Source organism: Mustela erminea, chromosome 2 (genome assembly GCF_009829155.1).
Source record: "Mustela erminea isolate mMusErm1 chromosome 2, mMusErm1.Pri, whole genome shotgun sequence".
Classification (NCBI taxonomy): Eukaryota; Metazoa; Chordata; class Mammalia; order Carnivora; family Mustelidae; genus Mustela; species Mustela erminea.
Window position 1 is genome coordinate 132,178,306 of NC_045615.1, and position 19,549 is coordinate 132,197,854.

Below are 19,549 nucleotides of genomic sequence, written 5' to 3' on the forward strand. Positions count from 1 at the left end.
TGGTCAAATTCTTTTTTATCCAGAAACATTGTTTTTATCCGTTAATACACCAGGGAGGTAAAACCAAGTTTGAGACATTGCTTGAGCTCACCTTAGAGATTTTGGGGAGTAGAAGGAAGATACAAGATCTGTGAAACACTGTTCATTTGTAGAGGCATATCTTTAGAAAGCCAGCACCACTTGGGATGGTGTCAGTGTGAAGAATGGCTCTCCAGTGTTCAGCAACTCAAGCACCGGGTCCTCAATGTCCGCATGCCCTACAGTCAGGAGTTGTATGACATGGTCTGGTTTTGTTGCCAGCTAACGTGAAAGTTCCTTTAGAGCCAAGATGAGGGGTTCTACTTCTCTGGAATCCCTGACCCATACTCCTTCGAAATGCCTTAGTATGTAAACTGAGCTTAACCAGTCTCTGGGGCCCTGAAGCTCATTCGAGCAGTCCGCTGGTAATCCTGTGTCTGGGTCTCCTACTGTAGACAGTTCACGTTGGTTTTGAGGGCACCAGGGGGCGCTGTTGCCCAGCTGCTGTTTAGAAGATCTGCAACTAGCCAGCCAGTGGCTCATCTCCGAAGTACTGTCCTTCTGGTGGGGAGACTTCCAGCAAATTCATCAGTAAGAATTTCTTCCTTTAAAAACAATGGAGGGAGAGGCGCCTGGGTGGCTAAGTGAGTTAAGCCTCTGCCTTCAGCTCAGGTTATGATCTCAGGGTGCTGGGACTGAGCCCCGCATTGGACCCCCTGCTCAGCGGGAAGCCTGCTTCTCCCTCTCCCTCTCCCCTTGCTTGTGTTCCTTCTCTCGCTGTGTCTTTCTCTGTCAAATAAATACATAAAAATCTTTTCAAAAAGTGAATAAAATAAAAATAAAAACAATGGAGGTGAGGAGTTGAAATTCAAGAATCTTTTCTTATTTCTCAAAGTAAGTTAAAGAACATCTTTAGGCTTTTTACATGGGTATCTAAATCTGCAAGACTGAAGATTTGAAGAGTGAAATTGAAATTAAGTTGTTTTATTGCTATAAATTTAGTCAGTTAGAGAAGTATATGCCTCTTTTAATAAAATCCTAGGAAATAAGAATTAAAACCCAGGTGGTTTTGATCTATGACAAACATTTGACTTAAAGTCAAAACAATTCCCAATTTTGAGCTGCTGCCCTCAAAACAGAACCATGCATACCACATATTATATATAGATATTAATTTTATATAATTATAATATGTATATAGTATATATTGATATCAATTTAAGCTATGTGTTATACATGTAAAATATGGTATAAATAGTAAAAAATAACTAAAATGAGCAACAAATGGAATAGTATACCATGGATGATCCTAAAGTATATATATAGTAATTAAATATATTTATCTTATCTGATTTTTATTTGCTTATTTTTATACATTACAATGGAAAACTAAGCCCTTTTCTCCCATATTCCAAAGTGATTTTAACTATCCTCTTGTACAAATAATACTTTTCTCAACCTCAATGAACCAGATGAATGTGAATCATGGAACCAGAAGAGGGCGCTCTTAGGTTGAAGGACTGTTGAGCCAGATTTCAACTGTACTGGAAATCTGAATTTCTTTCATAATTTAAAGTGCTGAAGGATATCCGCAGAGAACAAACCTGAGCCCACGTCTGGGTTACAGCAACCTGTTTTCATCCAGCTTTTTACTTTAATTGAGAGAGTGGGTGATTCATTGTCATTTCTTTTGGAAACGAGCTTTTTGGATCTAGGCCAGCAATTTTCTCTTGTGTATACAAATAAAAAGGACCTTAACTGCTTTTAATTCCAAATCTAAAGACAAGAACCATGGAGTTATAATAGCCTATATGAGGTTACAAATTATAATAGTCTCATAAGATAAAAAAAAATAAAGTGATTTAGAGGTAGACTAACATGATTTTTTAAATATTTTATTTTATACAAAATACTAGGAAATTTTATTTCTTTGGATACTAAGAAGAAAGCAAGAAGGCATATTATTTCTCTGCCTAGATGATGTCTATAGACATTCAAAGGAATGAGTCAATAAAATTATAAATGGTATAAGGTTAGAAAATAGGGTTGTTTAGGTAAACACCGAATTAAAAGTGAAAGTCTCCAAAATTAACCACTGTAATCACTTTCTAATTATTTCTTAGAGAGAAGGTTAGAATGTACATTTGTATGTGTGTACACACACACATACACACACACACACACACATGTGTGTGCAATACATCTACCCACCTATGTTCTGTTTTTTTATTTCACGAAGATAATCACATAGTGTCCTTTACTTTTGTTGCTCTTGTGTTTAATTTAATGATATATTATGGCAATTTTTTTTTTTTTGGTCATTTTCTCATATAACATTCTTTCTCCCCATGCTTTTAGATGGCTTTTTAGTACCCGAATACAGTCCCATTGTGTGGACTTGCCGTAATTACAGACTATTCTCTGTGCATGGGCACTTCAGTTGTTTCCAGTGTTTTAATATGTTCTGGGTAAAGGCCCCCGTGGACATCCACGTACAGATGTCCTCATGAACAGTCGAAAGCATTTCTGTAGGGTAGATTCTGAGCACTGGGACTGCTGAGTTAACAGTCATGTGCTTTTAAAATTTTCAGACAACTTGTCTAATTATCTTCCAGAAAAGTGCACTCTCCCTGCAAAGTCTGTAAGAGAGCCTCTTTCTCTCTCCATGCCTGTGTCAGTTCTGGATCACATCAGACTTTTAAAATTCCTACTGTGTTGCATGGGGAAGGGAAAATTGTATTGTTTTGACCTGTATGTCTTTAAGTGAGTTTGAACATCTTGTTTATGGACCATTTCTATTTCTTTTTTGCTATTAAAAAAAATGTATCTTTCTTCTCTATCCTTTGCCCATGGTTCTGCTAATACTTGATTTGTAGTTCTTTTAAAGTAAAGACATTTTCCCTTGATTTTATATTTGCTGCTTATTGCCATTGTCATTGGTCTTTCTACTTCGTGAACTTTTTTTCATAGAAAAGATTTTCATGTAAAGTAATTAAACATACCTTTTTTCAATCTTTCCTTTTTGGATTCTGGGTTCTGTGTCCTGCTTAGAAAAACTTTCACTACTTCAAGGATTTAGCTGGGATTTCTCCCAGAATTATTCTTTATTTTCTCTTTCACATGAAACTACATGATCATCACAGATATATTTTGGGACAAGAACTGAGATAGATATCCAATCTTTTTTTCCCCCCAGTTACAAGTTGTGCAAATTTAACTGAAGAATCCTTTTTTTTTTTTTTTCCATTAATTTGAAATGCCAGCTTTCTCATAAATGGAGTTCCCCATAGGTATTTGGATCTATTTCTAGATGTTTTATTACTACTAATTCTCAAGTGTTGAATAGTTTTAATTATTATAGCTTCTTAATATGTTTTCATATTGAGTAATAATGACTACTTTCTTTCCAGTTGTTTTTTCCTAACTCTTCTTTCATATTTATTTTTCCAGGTAGATATTAATATTATATTGGGGCTAAACTTAACACATGACAGGGACAATGACCAGCATATCTGAGAATAGTGCTCATTTCTTTCTTGGTGTCAGAAGAAACAAATGTATTAGCTTAAATGTGAATCAGTGGAGGAGATAATAGTTGGCTCGAGAAGTATAAATATAGTTGAATTGTTTGAGTATATCCCAGATGCAATTTTTTAAAAAAGTCAGAATGAAAAGAAATGGCTAAAAATCATTTTTCTTTCGTTTTTTAGCTGATTCTTATATGAGTTGGGTGGGGGATGGGTAGATGGAAGGGGTAGTTTACATCATAGGCGTTCTAAGTGAAACAAAATGATTTCATTGTGTGGAATAATAAAGCCTGGATGTATAATCCTATTTCCTTCAAGTAACTAGTCACATTTAAATGAAATTTTTCTGTTGGAGGGGAGAAATTGCATAACAGCATATTAAAATGCAGTTCCTAAAAGCAATGTAAACAGTTTTTAAGTTCATATGTAAATGGGAATGGAAGTGCAAAACAAATCACCTGCCACAAATCAAGCCATCACGTGGCTAACTTGTGCTATTTGTGCTTGGGTATTGGGTGACTGTGTCTCTGTGTCGGATGATTCCGTCATTCATTCTGGTGAAATGCATTTATTGCAAAATCTCCAGGGTCTTTTCCAGTGTTGCGATTGTCTCATTACCACTCTAGTGCCTCCAACGAAAGAGAAACTTTGTGAAGGTTTCTGCAGGAAATACGGAACCCAAACCATCCTTCTAGATGGAGTTGCCAGATAAAATAGAAGATGCCCCCATTAGAATGTTTTTGCCCTATTAAATTTGAATTTCAGATAAACAATGATCTTTTTTTTTAGTAACTGTACCCAAATATTCCATGGTCAGGATTTAGCACAAGTATACATCATAGGCGTTCTAAGTGAAACAAAATGATTTCATTGTGTGGAATAATAAAGCCTGGATGTATAATCCTATTTCCTTCAAGTAACTAGTCACATTTAAATGAAATTTTTCTGTTGGAGGGGAGAAATTGCATAACAGCATATTAAAATGCAGTTCCTAAAAGCAATGTAAACAGTTTTTAAGTTCATATGTAAATGGGAATGGAAGTGCAAAATAGCACATAGGATATACTTATACTAAAAAAAAAAAATTATTATTTTTTAATTTGTTGTTTACCTGAAACTCAAATTTTGTTGGGTGTTCTGTGTTTTTATTTACTAAATCTAGCAAATATGTATGAGTCCATATGTAGATCCCATGTCACATTCCCCTGGCTGCAATGTATTTATTCTTCTAGAAACCAAAACCTAAAGGACCAGAAAAGAGAGAATGTTTTCTTGCTTATTTGCCCCTAGAAGACAAGGCAGGGAGTTTAACAAAGATCATTTGGCTTAAGGGTGAAATCCAGAGGATTTCAACCAAACTTGACAGGGCAGATGAATCCCCAGGACTCCTTGTTACATTCTGGGATGGAACTCAGGAGTGCCCTGTCTGACCACCTACTGGTGACGCCAGTACTTCTCTTCCCTGGGCCACACTTGGAGCAGCAGAGGGGGACAAACCCCCGCTCAGAGGGAGAAGAGATTTGGGCAGAGGTCATTACCAGTGCCCTGAGGCAAGAAGTGTTGCGTCCTCTAACCAAATACTACCCCGTGTTCTTTGTCGCAGGTGCTGGCCAGCCCACAACATTGTGACGTGCTTTTCAAGCTTCCAGATCACTCACCGTTTCTTTCTGGAGGGTGTCCCCGGCGACCATTTCACCAAATCCCAAGTGTGGGGGCTCCTTGGCATTTACCTAATTTCGGAAAGGCTGTTCTAAAAGATGGTATCTGTTCTTCTGTAGCACAGTGTTTGCATTCTTCCTGGTTTTCCGTTTTGGTTTTGATTTTTGTTTTCTTTTGGTTTTGCATTTGCACAGTATATACAAACGAATAAATACAGTGTCATGATCCTGTAGTTCACACGAAGGTCTTACCGTGGGCCAACAGGCTCATGGTTTCAAATGGGTTCTTCTCTTCTCTGAGAGTTCCTGAGATGAATGAGGCAATAAACTTGTTTCGTTGTAGTATTTTTAGGAATTAAACACTTCATGTTTACAGAATTGAGCTGCAGAAAGTGCAAGACATGCCAATTTGAGATGTGTCATCTTCTACGATGGAAGCCTAGCATTCATGCATTTCAGAAACTAAAAATCACACCGTAGAGCTCTAAGCTATAACTTGTTTTTAACGCAGAGACGCTAGTCTGATACTACATACTGTAATCCCGAGACATCTCTTACTTACCTTTGGAGGTGGAAGTCCTACCAATAAATTATTGCGCCGTTAGTGTTAGATTTTGTGTGCTTTGGAAGTTCTGTCATTCACAGAGGCTGGTCCATTAAATAAAGCGAACCCTTGCAGTATCAGCTCGACTTACTCCATGGGGACACTGCCCAAGGGTAGGAAGAAACCATAGGAAAATATTTCAGTCATCGTCTTCAAAGTACTTACCAAAATCTGTGAGAAAGTTTAATCTCCAGAAGAGTGGTGGGTCAGTGAGAGCCGGGAGGGTTTTGGTGCTTGCTTCTCTTCAGGCTGTAGATCGAATAAGAGACTCTGTGTGAGGCCTTTGGAAGCTGTCACCAAGATCAGTCCATCATGAAGTGTGACCCGGGCTCACCCTTGCCTACAAGTTCTTCTTGAGGGCCCGAAGGTATCTAAAGCAAAGCATTAAGACCCTCCTCCTAGAACCCAATGACATATGTCGTCATGAGCCACCAACGAGCGATCAGCAAGAAGCACTTCCAATTCACAGTGCACCTGGCCCACCGCAGTGGACATCTGCCCTCTCCCGTTCTCCTCGATCACCAACCCTCTTGACTGTTGACAATTCTAGAACTTTAGAGCGGAGCTCTTGTGGAGAGCTGGCTTCCTGTCTGCCCTGTGTGATGAGTTTCCACTGGCCAAGAAAGGACTCCAGTTACTAAAAAGCATCACATTTTAGATCTCCAGGCTGTTTTTCTTTAAGACTGGGGAAAGGGGAACTATTTATTCTGCCTTAAAATGACGGCAAATAAGTGAAGATGACATTTTGTGAATGTAGACTATGGATATACTCCTAATAGGTTAATGTAGTCATACAAGGAGATTAAGTAGATGTTTTTCTGTTTATGTAAGCAATAATTTTTTTTTCCTGTGTCTTATTGAGTAGGGCTAGCAATTATTTATTTACGTGCTAGACTGTTCTCTGCATGCGGGTTCCATGTAAGTGCAGAAATTCCCTCAGCCACTGGAGGTAATTTGACCATCTTGTCATTTGGAAGAGCTGTTGTTAGATTGGAATTTACACATCATTTCATTAAAAAATTGTGCCTTAGAAAATGCGAAGCTGTTGCACATAGTTAGTGATGAATTCTGGATACAGTATGTTGAAGAGAGGTGAAGTCACTTCCAAGTCACGAAGACTTCTCGTGGAGGTGTTCGCTGTTTTACAGGAAAAAAAAAAAATTAAAAAAAAAGAAAAAGAAAAATAGAAAAAAAATTTAAAAGTTTTGAAAATGTACAGATTAAGTTCAATATTTTGATTAACCACTTGCATGTTTTATTAAATATTTTGATAATGTGGATGTTTACACTTTGCATGATATTAGCAGAGTACTTTGCCACAAATAATGCACAAAACATGTACAATATGATCATTCATAACCGATTTTTATAGAATACTTTTTACATGTGTAACTCCATCTGTTATGTAAGGACTATATGAATAATGCACATTCTCTTCTGGTTTCACAAACCCATTTATACATATTTCTTAGTGAGCCTCATTGTACATGTATTGAAGCCTGAATCGAGTCAAGAAAAATAAAGCCCCATTCTCCAGCTGCGAAATGTGCTCTCCCATAATGAACAATAGTCACCAGCATAGAATAATCTCCAACATTTTCTAAATTCTAATTGCCAACTGTTTCTATTTATATTTGATTTCTATTTCATTTGGAGTCTGTTACATGGCATCTCAGGCAGACTAGATCTTGTTTTTTCCAATGCAGCATAGCGAGTATGATCTATTTCTTTTTAAATAATCTTTGAGATCCCGGGGAAGGGGAGGGAAGCTCTGCTCTGTTGAGCTACGATGGAAATGCGCTTGTTTAAAAAAAGCAGATGAGGCAAGTGAGTGATTTATTGTTCTTGAGGAAATATACGATTTTTCCCCTCATGCTCCAAAAGCTAGTCCTTTCTCTTTATTAAGAAAAAATGAGTAACCCTTTGTTTTTCACTAACTAGCAATCCATGTCATTTCCTCATTCTTTCTACGTAGTGTTATTAAGGCAAGACCTATTCTAGTTATCTATACACAGTGTAAGACGTAACAAACTGAAATGATCCACCTCATATGTGAGTCCGTCCGAAAGGTGTTACTGCTCTGGGTGGGCCAATGTTCTCTATCAGTTATACTAACCTTCATTTAAAAATATTTATTCTAAAATGCCTCTGAGAAATAGTTAAAAAAAAAAAAGAAAAATTAAAAGTTGTCTAAAATGCAACAGCTTTTATAGTAAATGTACATTTATAAATAAAATACTCAAATCAACTTTGTACTCTATTAATTGGGGGAGGTAGGGAGGAGGGGGTCAGCTTTTGGACTTGGGGAAGAGAGAATCAGGCTCTCTCCATTGTAGCTTCGGGTCTGGGGTTACGTAATCGGATGATGGCCATGAAGCATGTTTGCATATGCATCTTGTTCCATTTTTGAGGTCAGCTGTTTAAGGTAAATCGAACTTAGCAGCTGGTTGTAGGAGTCACTAAGGCATTGCCTTCCACGGAAGGATTCAGACTCCTTGAGCTGAGACACACAGTCACCAGGAGAGACCCTGCAAATGCCAGTGGAAATTATCTGAAACAACCAAATGCTGGAGTGTTTCCAGCACTGGCCAGAGAGAACTAAGCCAACCCCTTGAAGTCGCTAGATTCCGCCACTGTCCTTAGCGCTTCTCCAATGTTCTTCTCACTGTCTCCATATAGTCATTTCACTGACGGCTTTTTTCTCCATTGTTGAACCAGGAAATTTGCTGCAAAACAGAGGCTTCCTTCTGATGCCGTGAACTTTCCACAATACACATGGACCTTGCCTGGCCCTCTGTCCCAGATTTGTAAGTTGTGCTGCTAAAAGCAAGCAAATTCTGTGAAAGCTCCCGTCGCTCTAAGACACAGTGTTCTAATTGCTACCACGGATTAGTACTCTGGTTCTTTTTGCCAAGTGCGGTAGGCAGCTAGTGGTTGCCACCCTTTCCATAGATAAGTGACTTCTTTCCCTTGCCTGAGAGAGTTTGAGTAGCTCTCAGAGCGGTGGCCTATATCCATCCTTACTTAAATGAGATTCCATTCCAATACAAAGAGAAGATTGTTATCACAACATGTGCTCTCTGGAGAATGTCTTTACCAAAAGAATAACATTCTACCTCAGACCTGCTGGACTGGCCTGCTTTCCACAGACTTGCTTCAAGACCTAAGGACTTCTTGGTAGGGTCCAAATTTAGATCACAAAGGACCCCGCCCCATCCTTTGACATGATCAGAGTCTGGAGGTTACAAACTCAAGTGACCGGAGGGACCAGTTATGTACTGTAGGAACCAAAAGTGGGGAATAGAGTGGTGTAGACTATAGCAAACGGGCAAAAGAACAGTTCTATCTCAAGAAAGAGGCGGCTACCTGACTCCAAGCAATTGTTTGCGTATAAAATCTGCAGCCTTTTAAATGTTGACAACAATTCAAAACACTTCCCAATGTGTGCCAAGCCAACTTGTGAGACACCCCCTAAAATACATCTGCAAGTCTAAGTTTGTCCTCAGGCCACCCGTTTACAACCCACAGTTAATCTTCTCTCGGCTTTTCCGTCAGCTGCTACACACTTGCTTTCCTAAGTGTCATTTCCTTTGACAAACATACGGAGAAACGATTGAGGAAAATACTTACTTTCGGAGGGTCTTGGTTCATTCCAAGAAAGAAGCTCAAAGAGCCGTCAATTGGCCAGTTGTGTTGCTATGATTCGTAATACTTTCGGGAAGCATTGTTCGTGTATTGTCCCCAAAGACAGCTATTTTAGAAGCCCCGTGTTCAGCGTTTTCCCGAACCATGCCCTTCCCTTAATAGTTCTTCCGAGTGACTCGAAGTCACAGGAAAATGTTTATATATAACAACGTAAAACTTTTCCTAAACTTCTTGAGCATTATTTCATCAAAGGCGGTTGTGCCAGCATCTTTTCGTTTATCAAAAAGCATTTTGGGGACGCCTGGGTGGCTCAGTGGGTTAAGCATCTGCCTTCAGCTCAGGTCAGGATCTCAGGGTCCTGGGATCGAGTCCCACATCAGGCTCTCTGCTCAATGGGGAGCCTGCTTCTCCCTCTGTCTGCTGCTCCCCCTGCTCATGCTCTCTCTCTGACAAATAAATAAATAAAATCCTTTTAAAAAGCCAGCATTTTTGGCATGTATATATACATCTTGTTATTCCATAGACGAGAAATGAGATATAATAGGAATAAGTGACTTATTCTGGATGAGTATAAGATTTTATATAATTGTGTATTTCATCTAACGTCTCCAATCAGCGGTGACTAGGTTAACCTCCTATTCAACTGTGCTTGCCTCTCGTGTCTGGGACCTCACACGAGACCAACAAGCTCTGAGCAGAGCTGGAATTTGGCAGAATTTATTCGACACTCAAATGGGGGAGCAGAACATTCTTTTTATAGTGACTGTTCTCAAATGGACTTAGAATTCCATTTTTACCCCCTAGGATTTGATTTCTTTCTCTGAGAAGACAGACAAGAGCTGGCCCTTGGGACGTGACATTGGGCATCTTAGCATTTGCTGGAACGGATGCTAAAGGGTCTCTCCAGCAGAGCCCCAATGACCTCTGCCCTGACACACGACACTCCCAAAGCCCCTCTACCCTCCCCAAATCTGGTCTCCAGAGCTGGGAAAAAGTAGCCTGCCTGATAACATGTTTGTCCAGCCCAACTTTTGTTTCACAATGGGACCTCCACTTTCTCAACCTCAACAGCAAAGGCCTGAACAAAGGAAGGGTCTCTTTCTAACCACCCCAATGGGGAGATGACCCTGAGGGCACAGCGCAGTGATTCCTATGTCACAATATTATTTCACTGCTAATAGATTCACTGACAACACTAAATCAAGGCATTTCAATTTTCCAGCAAGAATAATGACATTATCCAAGGAAACCTGGTTTCTTTATTGTCCGCCAAGGAGCCAGAGAATTTTTTCAGTGAGCCCCATTGGTTTAGAAAATACTGTGGCAGGAGGGGGCGCCTGGGTGGCTCAGTGGGCTAAAGCCTCTGCTTTTGGCTCAGGTCATGATCTCAGGGTCCTGGGATCAAGCCCCTCATCGGGCTCTCTGCTCAGCAGGGAGCCTGCTTCCTCCTCTCTCTCCACCTGCCTCTCCGCCTACTTGTGATCTGTGTCTGTCAAATAAATAAATAAAATTAAAAAAAAAAAAAAGAAAATACTGTGGCAGGAAAGTGACTGAAGTATAACTCTAGGAAGCCCCATAAACATTTCATGAAGCACTACACTCCCACTCTCCATGAGCCAGCATGAATTACTATCCCAAGCTCGATCCTGGAGCATTGAGCAGTTCCTTCTGAATCCATGAGAAGTTTGGATGGTATTTTGTGTTTTCCAATACTTTGAAGATTGAGAAGCTACACCTTGTTTATATGATAACACTCTGGGAAACAAGTGGAGTGTTTGATTGGTTAAATGTAGAATGCCTATTCTGAGATGATCCAAGAAAGTTTGAAAAGGAGGACTAATCAAAGTAATTTGCCTTACCAAACAGTAAAATTTACAACAAAGATAAAAATAAACAAGTACATATCTCAGGCAAGAATTAATAAACTAATCATAATTAACACAGCAAAGTGTACGGCCCAGAAATAGACCCAAATAAGCATGAAAATTTTAATGTATAATAATAATGGTATCATAAATCAGTGGATACAGGAGGAATAGTTAATTAATGTCACCTCTTCACAATAAAATTAATCTCAGATGAATTAGAGTGTTAAGTGAAAACAACAAAAGAATGATAGGTTTTAAATATGTTTAAATATGTAATAAACGGAATTTTAGGCAAAATTTAAAAGTGATGAAAAACTTGGGTTAATATTCCCAACAAATAAGCCAAAAGGTTAATATCTTCAACATATGAAGTCCTTTGCAAATCAATAGAAAGTGGGCAAAGGAACCTTAAAAAGCTGGGCAGAAAAGAAATATAAATGGCCAGTAAACATGAAAAATAATGTTCAACTGTACTGGTGATCAAAGAAATGTAAACTAAAGCAACAGTAAAACAAGACTCTCCCTACAACCCCCAAAACAGAAAGTCATTCAATTATATTAAGAACTTAAAACTTCCATATCACAAAAAGAAAGTTTTTAAAAGGTTACAAACCAAGAGAAGTTTTGTCACAGGTACAACCAACAGAGAATTAGTATCCAAACTGTATAAGGAACTTGAAAGTATCAATAAGGAAAATACAAACAGATCAATTTTTAAAATGGACCAAAAAATGAAAAGTGATATCATAGAAAATATGAACAACCAAAAAAAGCAAAAATATATTCAATTGCATGAAGAAGAAAATGCTTATGAAAACCATTATGAATGTCATTTTATGCACACTGAATTGATAAAAATTTAAAACTTTGATGACACCAATAATTAGTGAAGATATGAAGCAATGGAAACTCAAACACTACTGATAAAAATGTATATGGTAAGAAGTTAACATTCAAAATATGTAAAGAACTTAAACAACTCAACACTATAAAAACAACTAATCTGATTTAAAAATGGATGGAGAATCTAAACAACATTTTTTTCATAGAAGACAGGCAGATGGCCAACAGACACAGGAAAAGAGCTTAACATCACTCATCATTTTCCTAATCTCATTTCCTATCTCATTGAGCTATCAGCTCACACCTGTCAGAATGGTGAAAATAAAACAACACTTAGAAACAAGTGTTGGTGAGGATGTGGAAAAAAGAAAACCCTCAAGCACTGTCAATGGGAATGCAAAATGGTGCAGCCACTGTGGAAAAGAGTATGGAAACTTCTCAAAAAAATTAAAATTAGAACTACCAGATAATCTGGTAATTCCACTACTGGATATTTATCAAAAAAACAAAAAACAAACAAAAAACACTAATTGGAAAAAATGCACTGATCCTTATGTTTACTTACATATACATGACCCCTATGTTATCATTTACAATAACCAAAATACAGAAGCAACCCAAGTATCCATTGATAGATAAATGGATAAAGAAGATGTACTTTATGCACACACATGCGCGCGCACACACACACGCACACAGGCAGGAATATTACTCGGCCATTAAAAAGAACAACCAGCCATTAGCAACAACATAGATGGACCTAAAGTAAAATAAGTCAGCCAGAGAAAGGAAAATACCATACGATTTCACTCCTATATGGATTTGAGAAACAAAAGAAATAAATTTTAAAAAAAGAAAAAAAGATTAAAAAAAAGAAAAACCCCACTCTTAAATTGAGAGAACAAAATGGTGGTTGCCAGATTGCAGAGGGGGTGTGAAATAGATTTTTTTTCAAAGATTATATATTGGTAAATAATTCTACATTAGCTTAATGAAACTGATGAAGCTCATACCCCTTAATGTAGCAATTTCACATGTGAAACATAACTACCTTAGCCTAAACTCTAGAGAAACTCAAACTTTCACAAATGTCCTCCATGAGACATGTTCAAGAATGACCCTCACAGCGCTGTTTGGATATAAATTATGCCATCACATTTTAGCAGTGAAAAATGAGCAAACTACAAAGTGTACACAAACATTTGGATGAATCTCAGGAAAAATAATAGGTTAAAATAACAAGATGCCATGTGCTTAATTGGGCAGCACATATACCAAAAATAACAAGACACCCCATATGACTTACATTGTGACACCACTGATGTAATGTCCAAAGACAATAGGAAACCAAGCATTGGGGCACCTGGGTTGCTCAGTCATTAAGCATCTTCCTTCAGCTCAGGTCATGATCTCAGGGTCCTGGAATAGAGCCCCGCATCAGGCTCCCTGCTCCGTGAGAAGCCTGTGCTCCCTCTCCCACTCCCTCTGCTTGTGTTCTCTCTCTCATGTGTGTCTCTCTCTGTCAAAAAAAAAAAATAAAATCTTAAAAAAGAAAGAGAAAACCAAGCGTTAAGGTCTCCTGGGAGGCACATAATATGTGATAAAAGCAAAGCAAAGCAAAGCAAAAGAATAATACGAAATTCAGAATTTGGGATCAAAGTGGGGGAATGCTATCAAGGAGTGCTCATAGGGAGTATCAACTTTATTGCCTTTTTATTTTCTATCATTCGTAAGTTCTGTTTTGAGTACCTTCAGCCTTACCAGGTATTACCAAACTGCTTTTTGTTTTGTTTTGTTTTGTTTAGAGGGAGTGCATGCAAGGGTGGGGGGAATGGGGGAGGAGGAGAAGAGAGAATCCTGAAGCAGACTCCCTGCTGAGCAAGGAGCCCAGTGTGGGGCTCAAACCCAGGACCCTGGGGTCATGACCTGGGTTGAAATCAAGAGTAGGAAGCTCAACTGACTGAGCCACCCAGGTGCCCCACCAAACTGCTTTTAAAAGCGATTGTTTCTGGTAACCTAATAACGATGTGTGGAAGATCCATTCCCTCCATCATACCCAAAACTTACTATGTCGGTCTTCTTAATTTTTGCCGGTCTGGTGGAAGGAAAATGGTGCTTCATCATTTTGATTAGCATTTCCCCAGCTACTGGTAAAACGGAGCATATTTTCACATCTTTATTGGATGGTTCAGTTTCACTTCTGTGAATTGTCCATTCATTTCTTTTGCCAATTTTCCTATTTAATTGCTTTTCTTTTTTTATTACTTTTTAGGGATTTTGTGAAGATTCTAGATTCGACTCCTTTATCAATCACATGCATTGCAAATGCTTCTCTCCATCTGTGGCTTGTCCTGTGAATTTCATCATGTCTTTCAACAGTCCATTTTTAATTTGACATAGTAAATAGATGAATATTTGTACATGTTTTGTGCTTCTTGAGTCCCATTCCAGAAATCCTTCACTACAATTTTATAAATATATTCTGCTACCTACTCTTAAAATTTTTTAAAGTTTTGAATTTCACATTCAAATCTTAATCAAGTAAAGAAGGGTCTAGTGTTTCTTCCCTTTGGATAGTCTGTTTTCCCAGAACCAGTTATGAAATAATTCATCTTTTTTTCTACTGATTTGTAATGTCACTTCTGTGAGGGGCTATTTTGCATAAATCCGAGAGTCTGTTTTCAGACATTTTTCCATTCCATTTGGTCTATTTGTCTATCCCTACACCAATACCACACTTCTTAATTAGTATATTTTGAGATGAAGCCTCGATACATGGAAGGGCAAATTTCCTTCCTTTCTCAAAATTGTCTTGGTCATTTTGGGACTTTACTCCTCCATATGAATTTTAGGGTAAGCTGTAAAGTTTCTCTAAACTACCTCTTGGGATTTTGATCAAAATCTAACTTAAAGACCATAATTTTTTAATTGTTTTTGTTAGTATACAAAAATACCACCTTTTTTAATGTTTCTCTTGGACCAGCAACTTTGTGGCACTCTCTTATTAGTTGTAACACATTGATTGTTTCTCAGGCATCTTTTCTATAGTCAATCATCATCTACAAAAAAAAAAAAAAGATTATTCTGTGTCTTTCCAATTACATCTTCATTTTTTTCATGTGTTATTGTATTGTTAAGATGACTAGTAAATGATGATAATGAGTATCTTTGTCTTATAGTTATTTTCTAAATTATTTCATTTTTAAACTTTATTTATTGTTAATACTTATTAGTGAAGTATAATTAACATACAATGTTATATTAGTTTCAGGTGTACAGCATGGTGATTTGACAATTCTATATATTATTCAATATATCCTACAGTAAGTGTAGTCACCACCTGTCTCCATATAATGTTATTACAATATTATTGACTATATTCAGTGTGCTTTTGCACTTTTGTACTAAAATCACACTGTTAGTTATATTAGCAAAACAATTAGACATTCTAGATATCTAGCAATAGAGAAATAGTTGTGAAAATAATGGTATATCATTCTAATAACATTCTACCATTGGAAAACTGCATTTTCAAAAACATTTCATTTACATTGTTAAAATACTGACCAAATGGGGACATGGGTGGCTCAGCCGGCTAGGCATCCCCACTGATGATTTCCTGTCAAGTCATGATCTCAGGTTCAGGAGGTTGAGCCCCTGTCAAGCTCCACACCCAGCGAGGAGTCTGCTTGGGATTCTTTGCATCCCTCTACCCCTACCCCGGCTCATGCTCTCCCTCCCTAAAATAATAATAAATAAATAAATCCTAAAAAAAAAAAAAAACCACTGGCACTAAAATACTACATTAAAAAGCTGTGGTATCTTGGGCTCCCTGCTCAACGGGGACTCTGCTTCTCCCTCTCCCTCTGGCCTTCCCCTCTGCTCATGCTCTCACTCTCTTTCTCAAATAAATAAAAATATTTTTTAAAAAGCCATGATAGCAAATGATACATATGACTCAAGTTTTTTTTTTTTATTTTTAAAGATTTTATTTATTTGATAGAGTCACAGCGACAAAGGGAACACAAGCAAGGGGGTGTGGGAGAGGGAGAAACAGGCTTCCCACCAAGTAGGGAGCCCCATGCAGGGCTCGATCCCAGGACCCCAGATCATGATCTGAGCTGAAGACAGATGCTTAATGACTGAGCCACCCAGGTGCCCTAAGATTCAAGTTTTTATAAGTAAAATATATGACATATGTTTTGTATTCTATACGTTACACAAGTGTCCCCAGCTTTCAAGACTTAGAGGATTGAGTTTCCCCATAATATCCAAATATAAATCCATGCCCCATCCTCCAGGTCTCTGGGAAGTCGGGTCCTCTCTTCGGTTGCTTGTGATGACCTTCAGCGTTTCCCGGTTGTGGTTTTCCACCTTCCGCCCTTCCACAGCTGCCACCGCTTCTTCAGGCTCTTATGCCTATTTCATCATTCTTTTGATACTTAAGCCCCAAACATGGTCACAACCCATCACTTCTTTATTCTTCAGGCACCAGTTTACAGAGGACTCCTGTGGTTTAATCAGCTTAAGTATGGCTTAAGGAGAGCATAGCCAAATCACAAGGCCAGAAAGAAAACACCAAATTACAATTCATGTGTCATCACTCTTAGAATCCATTGGCCATGGGGCACGTGGGTGGCTCAGTGGGTTAAAGCCTCTGCCTTCGGCTCAGATCATGATCTCAGGGTCCTGGGATCGAGTCCCGCATCGGGCTCTCAGCTTGGCAGGGAGCCTGTTTCTTCCTCTTTCTCTGCCTGCCTCTCTGCCTACTTGTGATCTCTGCCTGTCAAATAAATAAATAAAATCTTAAAAAAAAAAAAATCCATCGGCCACACCTGTTCACAGGGAGCCATGTCTTTCCCTCCTCCTTGGCTGTGGCCTCTGGCCAGCTGTGGCCTGAAAGACACACTCAACTGGAGTGTGTGCTCTTTCACTCCATCTCTCTTCCCCCCTTTCCCCATTTCTGCCCCCTGGAATTCTCCCCTTATATACAAACATGCTAGAGGAATGAGGTCAAGTCAGTCATTATCGTGATGATTTCTTACAGCCGCCCTCAGCCCACAGTGAAAGCAGCCTTTACCTTACCAAATGTCTAGGTGAACAACACCTCAACCTAAAGAAGGAGCACAGACTCTGGAGTTGGAAAGACCAAGTGCAGAGACTAGCTCTACCACTTACTACTCATGACCTTGAGCAAGTTGTTTATCCACTCTGTGCGTTAGACATGAGGCATCATAGAACATACAACATAATGTTATTGTGAGAATTGAATTGGGGAATGTATTTAAAATAGGACATATTCGGAGCACCTGAGTGGCTAAGTGGGTTAAGCCTCTGCCTTCAGCTCAGGTCATGATCTCAGGGTCCTGGGATCAAGCCCCACATTAGGCTCTCTGCTCAACGGGGAGCCTGCTTCCTCCTCTCTGCCTGCCTCTCTGCCTGCTTGTGATCTCTGTCTTTCAAATAAATAAATAAAAATCTTTTTTAAAAAATGGGACATATTCTAGCATATAAAAAAGGTTCACAGTTTCCATTAGCATTGGTATTACCATATGTTGGTAGTAATATAATGCAAGTTATAGCAATAAAATTACTCTACCAGTAGGGCTACAGTATGGGAAAAAACAAAAACAAAAACCTCCTGCTGAACTTGTATCTTTATGGCTAGACAGTCTTATCAGGATAGCTCTTCTGAGAAAAGAGAGTCTACCCCCAAAACAAACTCCAGCCTACATCATGAGGGCTGCCGAGAGTACAGAAATACTCGCAAACCATTGTGCAAAAGAAATATGTACCAACTCAGAAGGAAATAAAATACTGAAATGGATAAACAAAATACTGATAGCAGTTACTTGTGATTAGTGAGATTATGGGTGGTTTTATCCTATCTGCAGGCTTTTGTGTGTTTTGCCCACACTGACCATCTATTGCTTTTACAATATGAAAAAATAAGAACATTACAAAATAGGGACAAAAGCCTTCTTCTAAATCCACACCAGATAAGACAGTTTATTAGAATTTATTCAATCACGAAATTCTATAGTGAAATGTAGTCTCGGCTTAAACAAAGGGAGAATTCATTTTGGTATTTTGTCCTGACAGAGCCCTGCCATCGTGTGCCCCTGTTACTGTTCTGGGAGCAGCCTGCAAGCCTTCCAGCTGCAGCCCCTTCGTGCCTTGATTAGAGATCTATACCCTTGGGGCTGACTCAGATCTGAACGTGAACTTGTAGCCGACACCAGATCCTCATCTCCATTTGCAGCTTACGTGTGTCGCATCCACCCGCGCCTTCCAAGTGGGTTGCGAAAGCCGCTTCCCTAAAGCTTACGTCATTTGTCTAAAACCAGAGTGTTACCCCTTTCCAAGTTTATTATGAACTCGCATTTGCATAGCCGAATGTACTTGGAGATCGGAAAAAGGATCCAGGTAGAGGTTAATGGCAAATGTCCTCTGCCCTCAGAAATACAACAATTAAGATGAATCAGAGGCTTCTGATTCTGAATCAGGTCTGCTCTCCTTGAGAGCCTTCTTCTAGCCTACTAGTCCTTGAAAAAAAGAAGGCAAAGCTTTTCTTAATGGGTTCTGTCATGGAACAGAATCCTAGGAACAGCTAATAGCAAAGACTAACAAAAGACGGGCAGGTAAGAGAGTCCTAGAAAACGTGGTAGTTTGACCGGCATGAGCATCTCCCAAAGTATGTTCCTCAGAGGTGTGATATGAAATACTCTTCAAGGAAAGAATTCCATGGTCAAACATGTGTGAAAAGTACTGCATATCCTTTCTCTTAGAGATACAGAATACAAATGAGAGGCCAGAGCAGGTCTGCAGTAGGCCCATTTAAATGTATTAAATCTGCATTTTCCTAAATATATTTCATCAGAAAACGCTACTCCAGACTCTCCTCAAAAAGTCTTCTGACACTTGGGTTCCACAGACTACACTTGGGGAAAAATTAATTGAACAATTAATACCTTTGGGAAATCATGCAAGTGCCTTGATAATAGGCAGACATTTTTTTTTTTAATTCTTAGACCATTTTTAATTCTTGTTGTCCAACCTTGAGAATGGCAGCAATAAATCCAATGGGGATACTTGCATCTGGAACTTATGAAAGTAAGTTCATAAGCGAAGACCGATATGAGGAAGGGCCAGGGCCACTGTGGGAATGGCTGGAATTTATTAGCACTTTTTATTCAGGGGCTGACTTCTGCTAAGAGAGTTCCAGTGGAAAGTAGTGCTTTCATTAGGAACTCTATCAAGAATATGGCTGAAGTATTTATTTCTCAGTGCAGGAGTAATAATTCCTTAAATACAACATTGGTGATCTGTCAAGAGACTGAATACTGATGGAAAGGGTGATTTCCCTACCTAAATGCCCTTTCCTCT

The 19,549-nt window shown here is 38.7% G+C and overlaps 1 protein-coding gene across 25 annotated transcripts in view; it reads left to right on the top strand.

Annotated features, from left to right (window-relative positions):
• LIMCH1 (LIM and calponin homology domains 1) overlaps window positions 1-8,055 on the top strand; it is a 326,817-nt gene extending 318,762 nt beyond the window's left edge. For all 25 annotated transcript variants that reach the window (XM_032334168.1, XM_032334160.1, XM_032334159.1 and 22 more), the window contains one exon: window positions 5,149-8,055. In XM_032334168.1, the coding sequence (XP_032190059.1) occupies window positions 5,149-5,174 (26 nt within the window). In that variant the 3' untranslated portion in view covers window positions 5,175-8,055. The remainder of the gene's footprint in view (window positions 1-5,148) is intronic.
• Window positions 8,056-19,549: the final 11,494 nt, after the last annotated feature.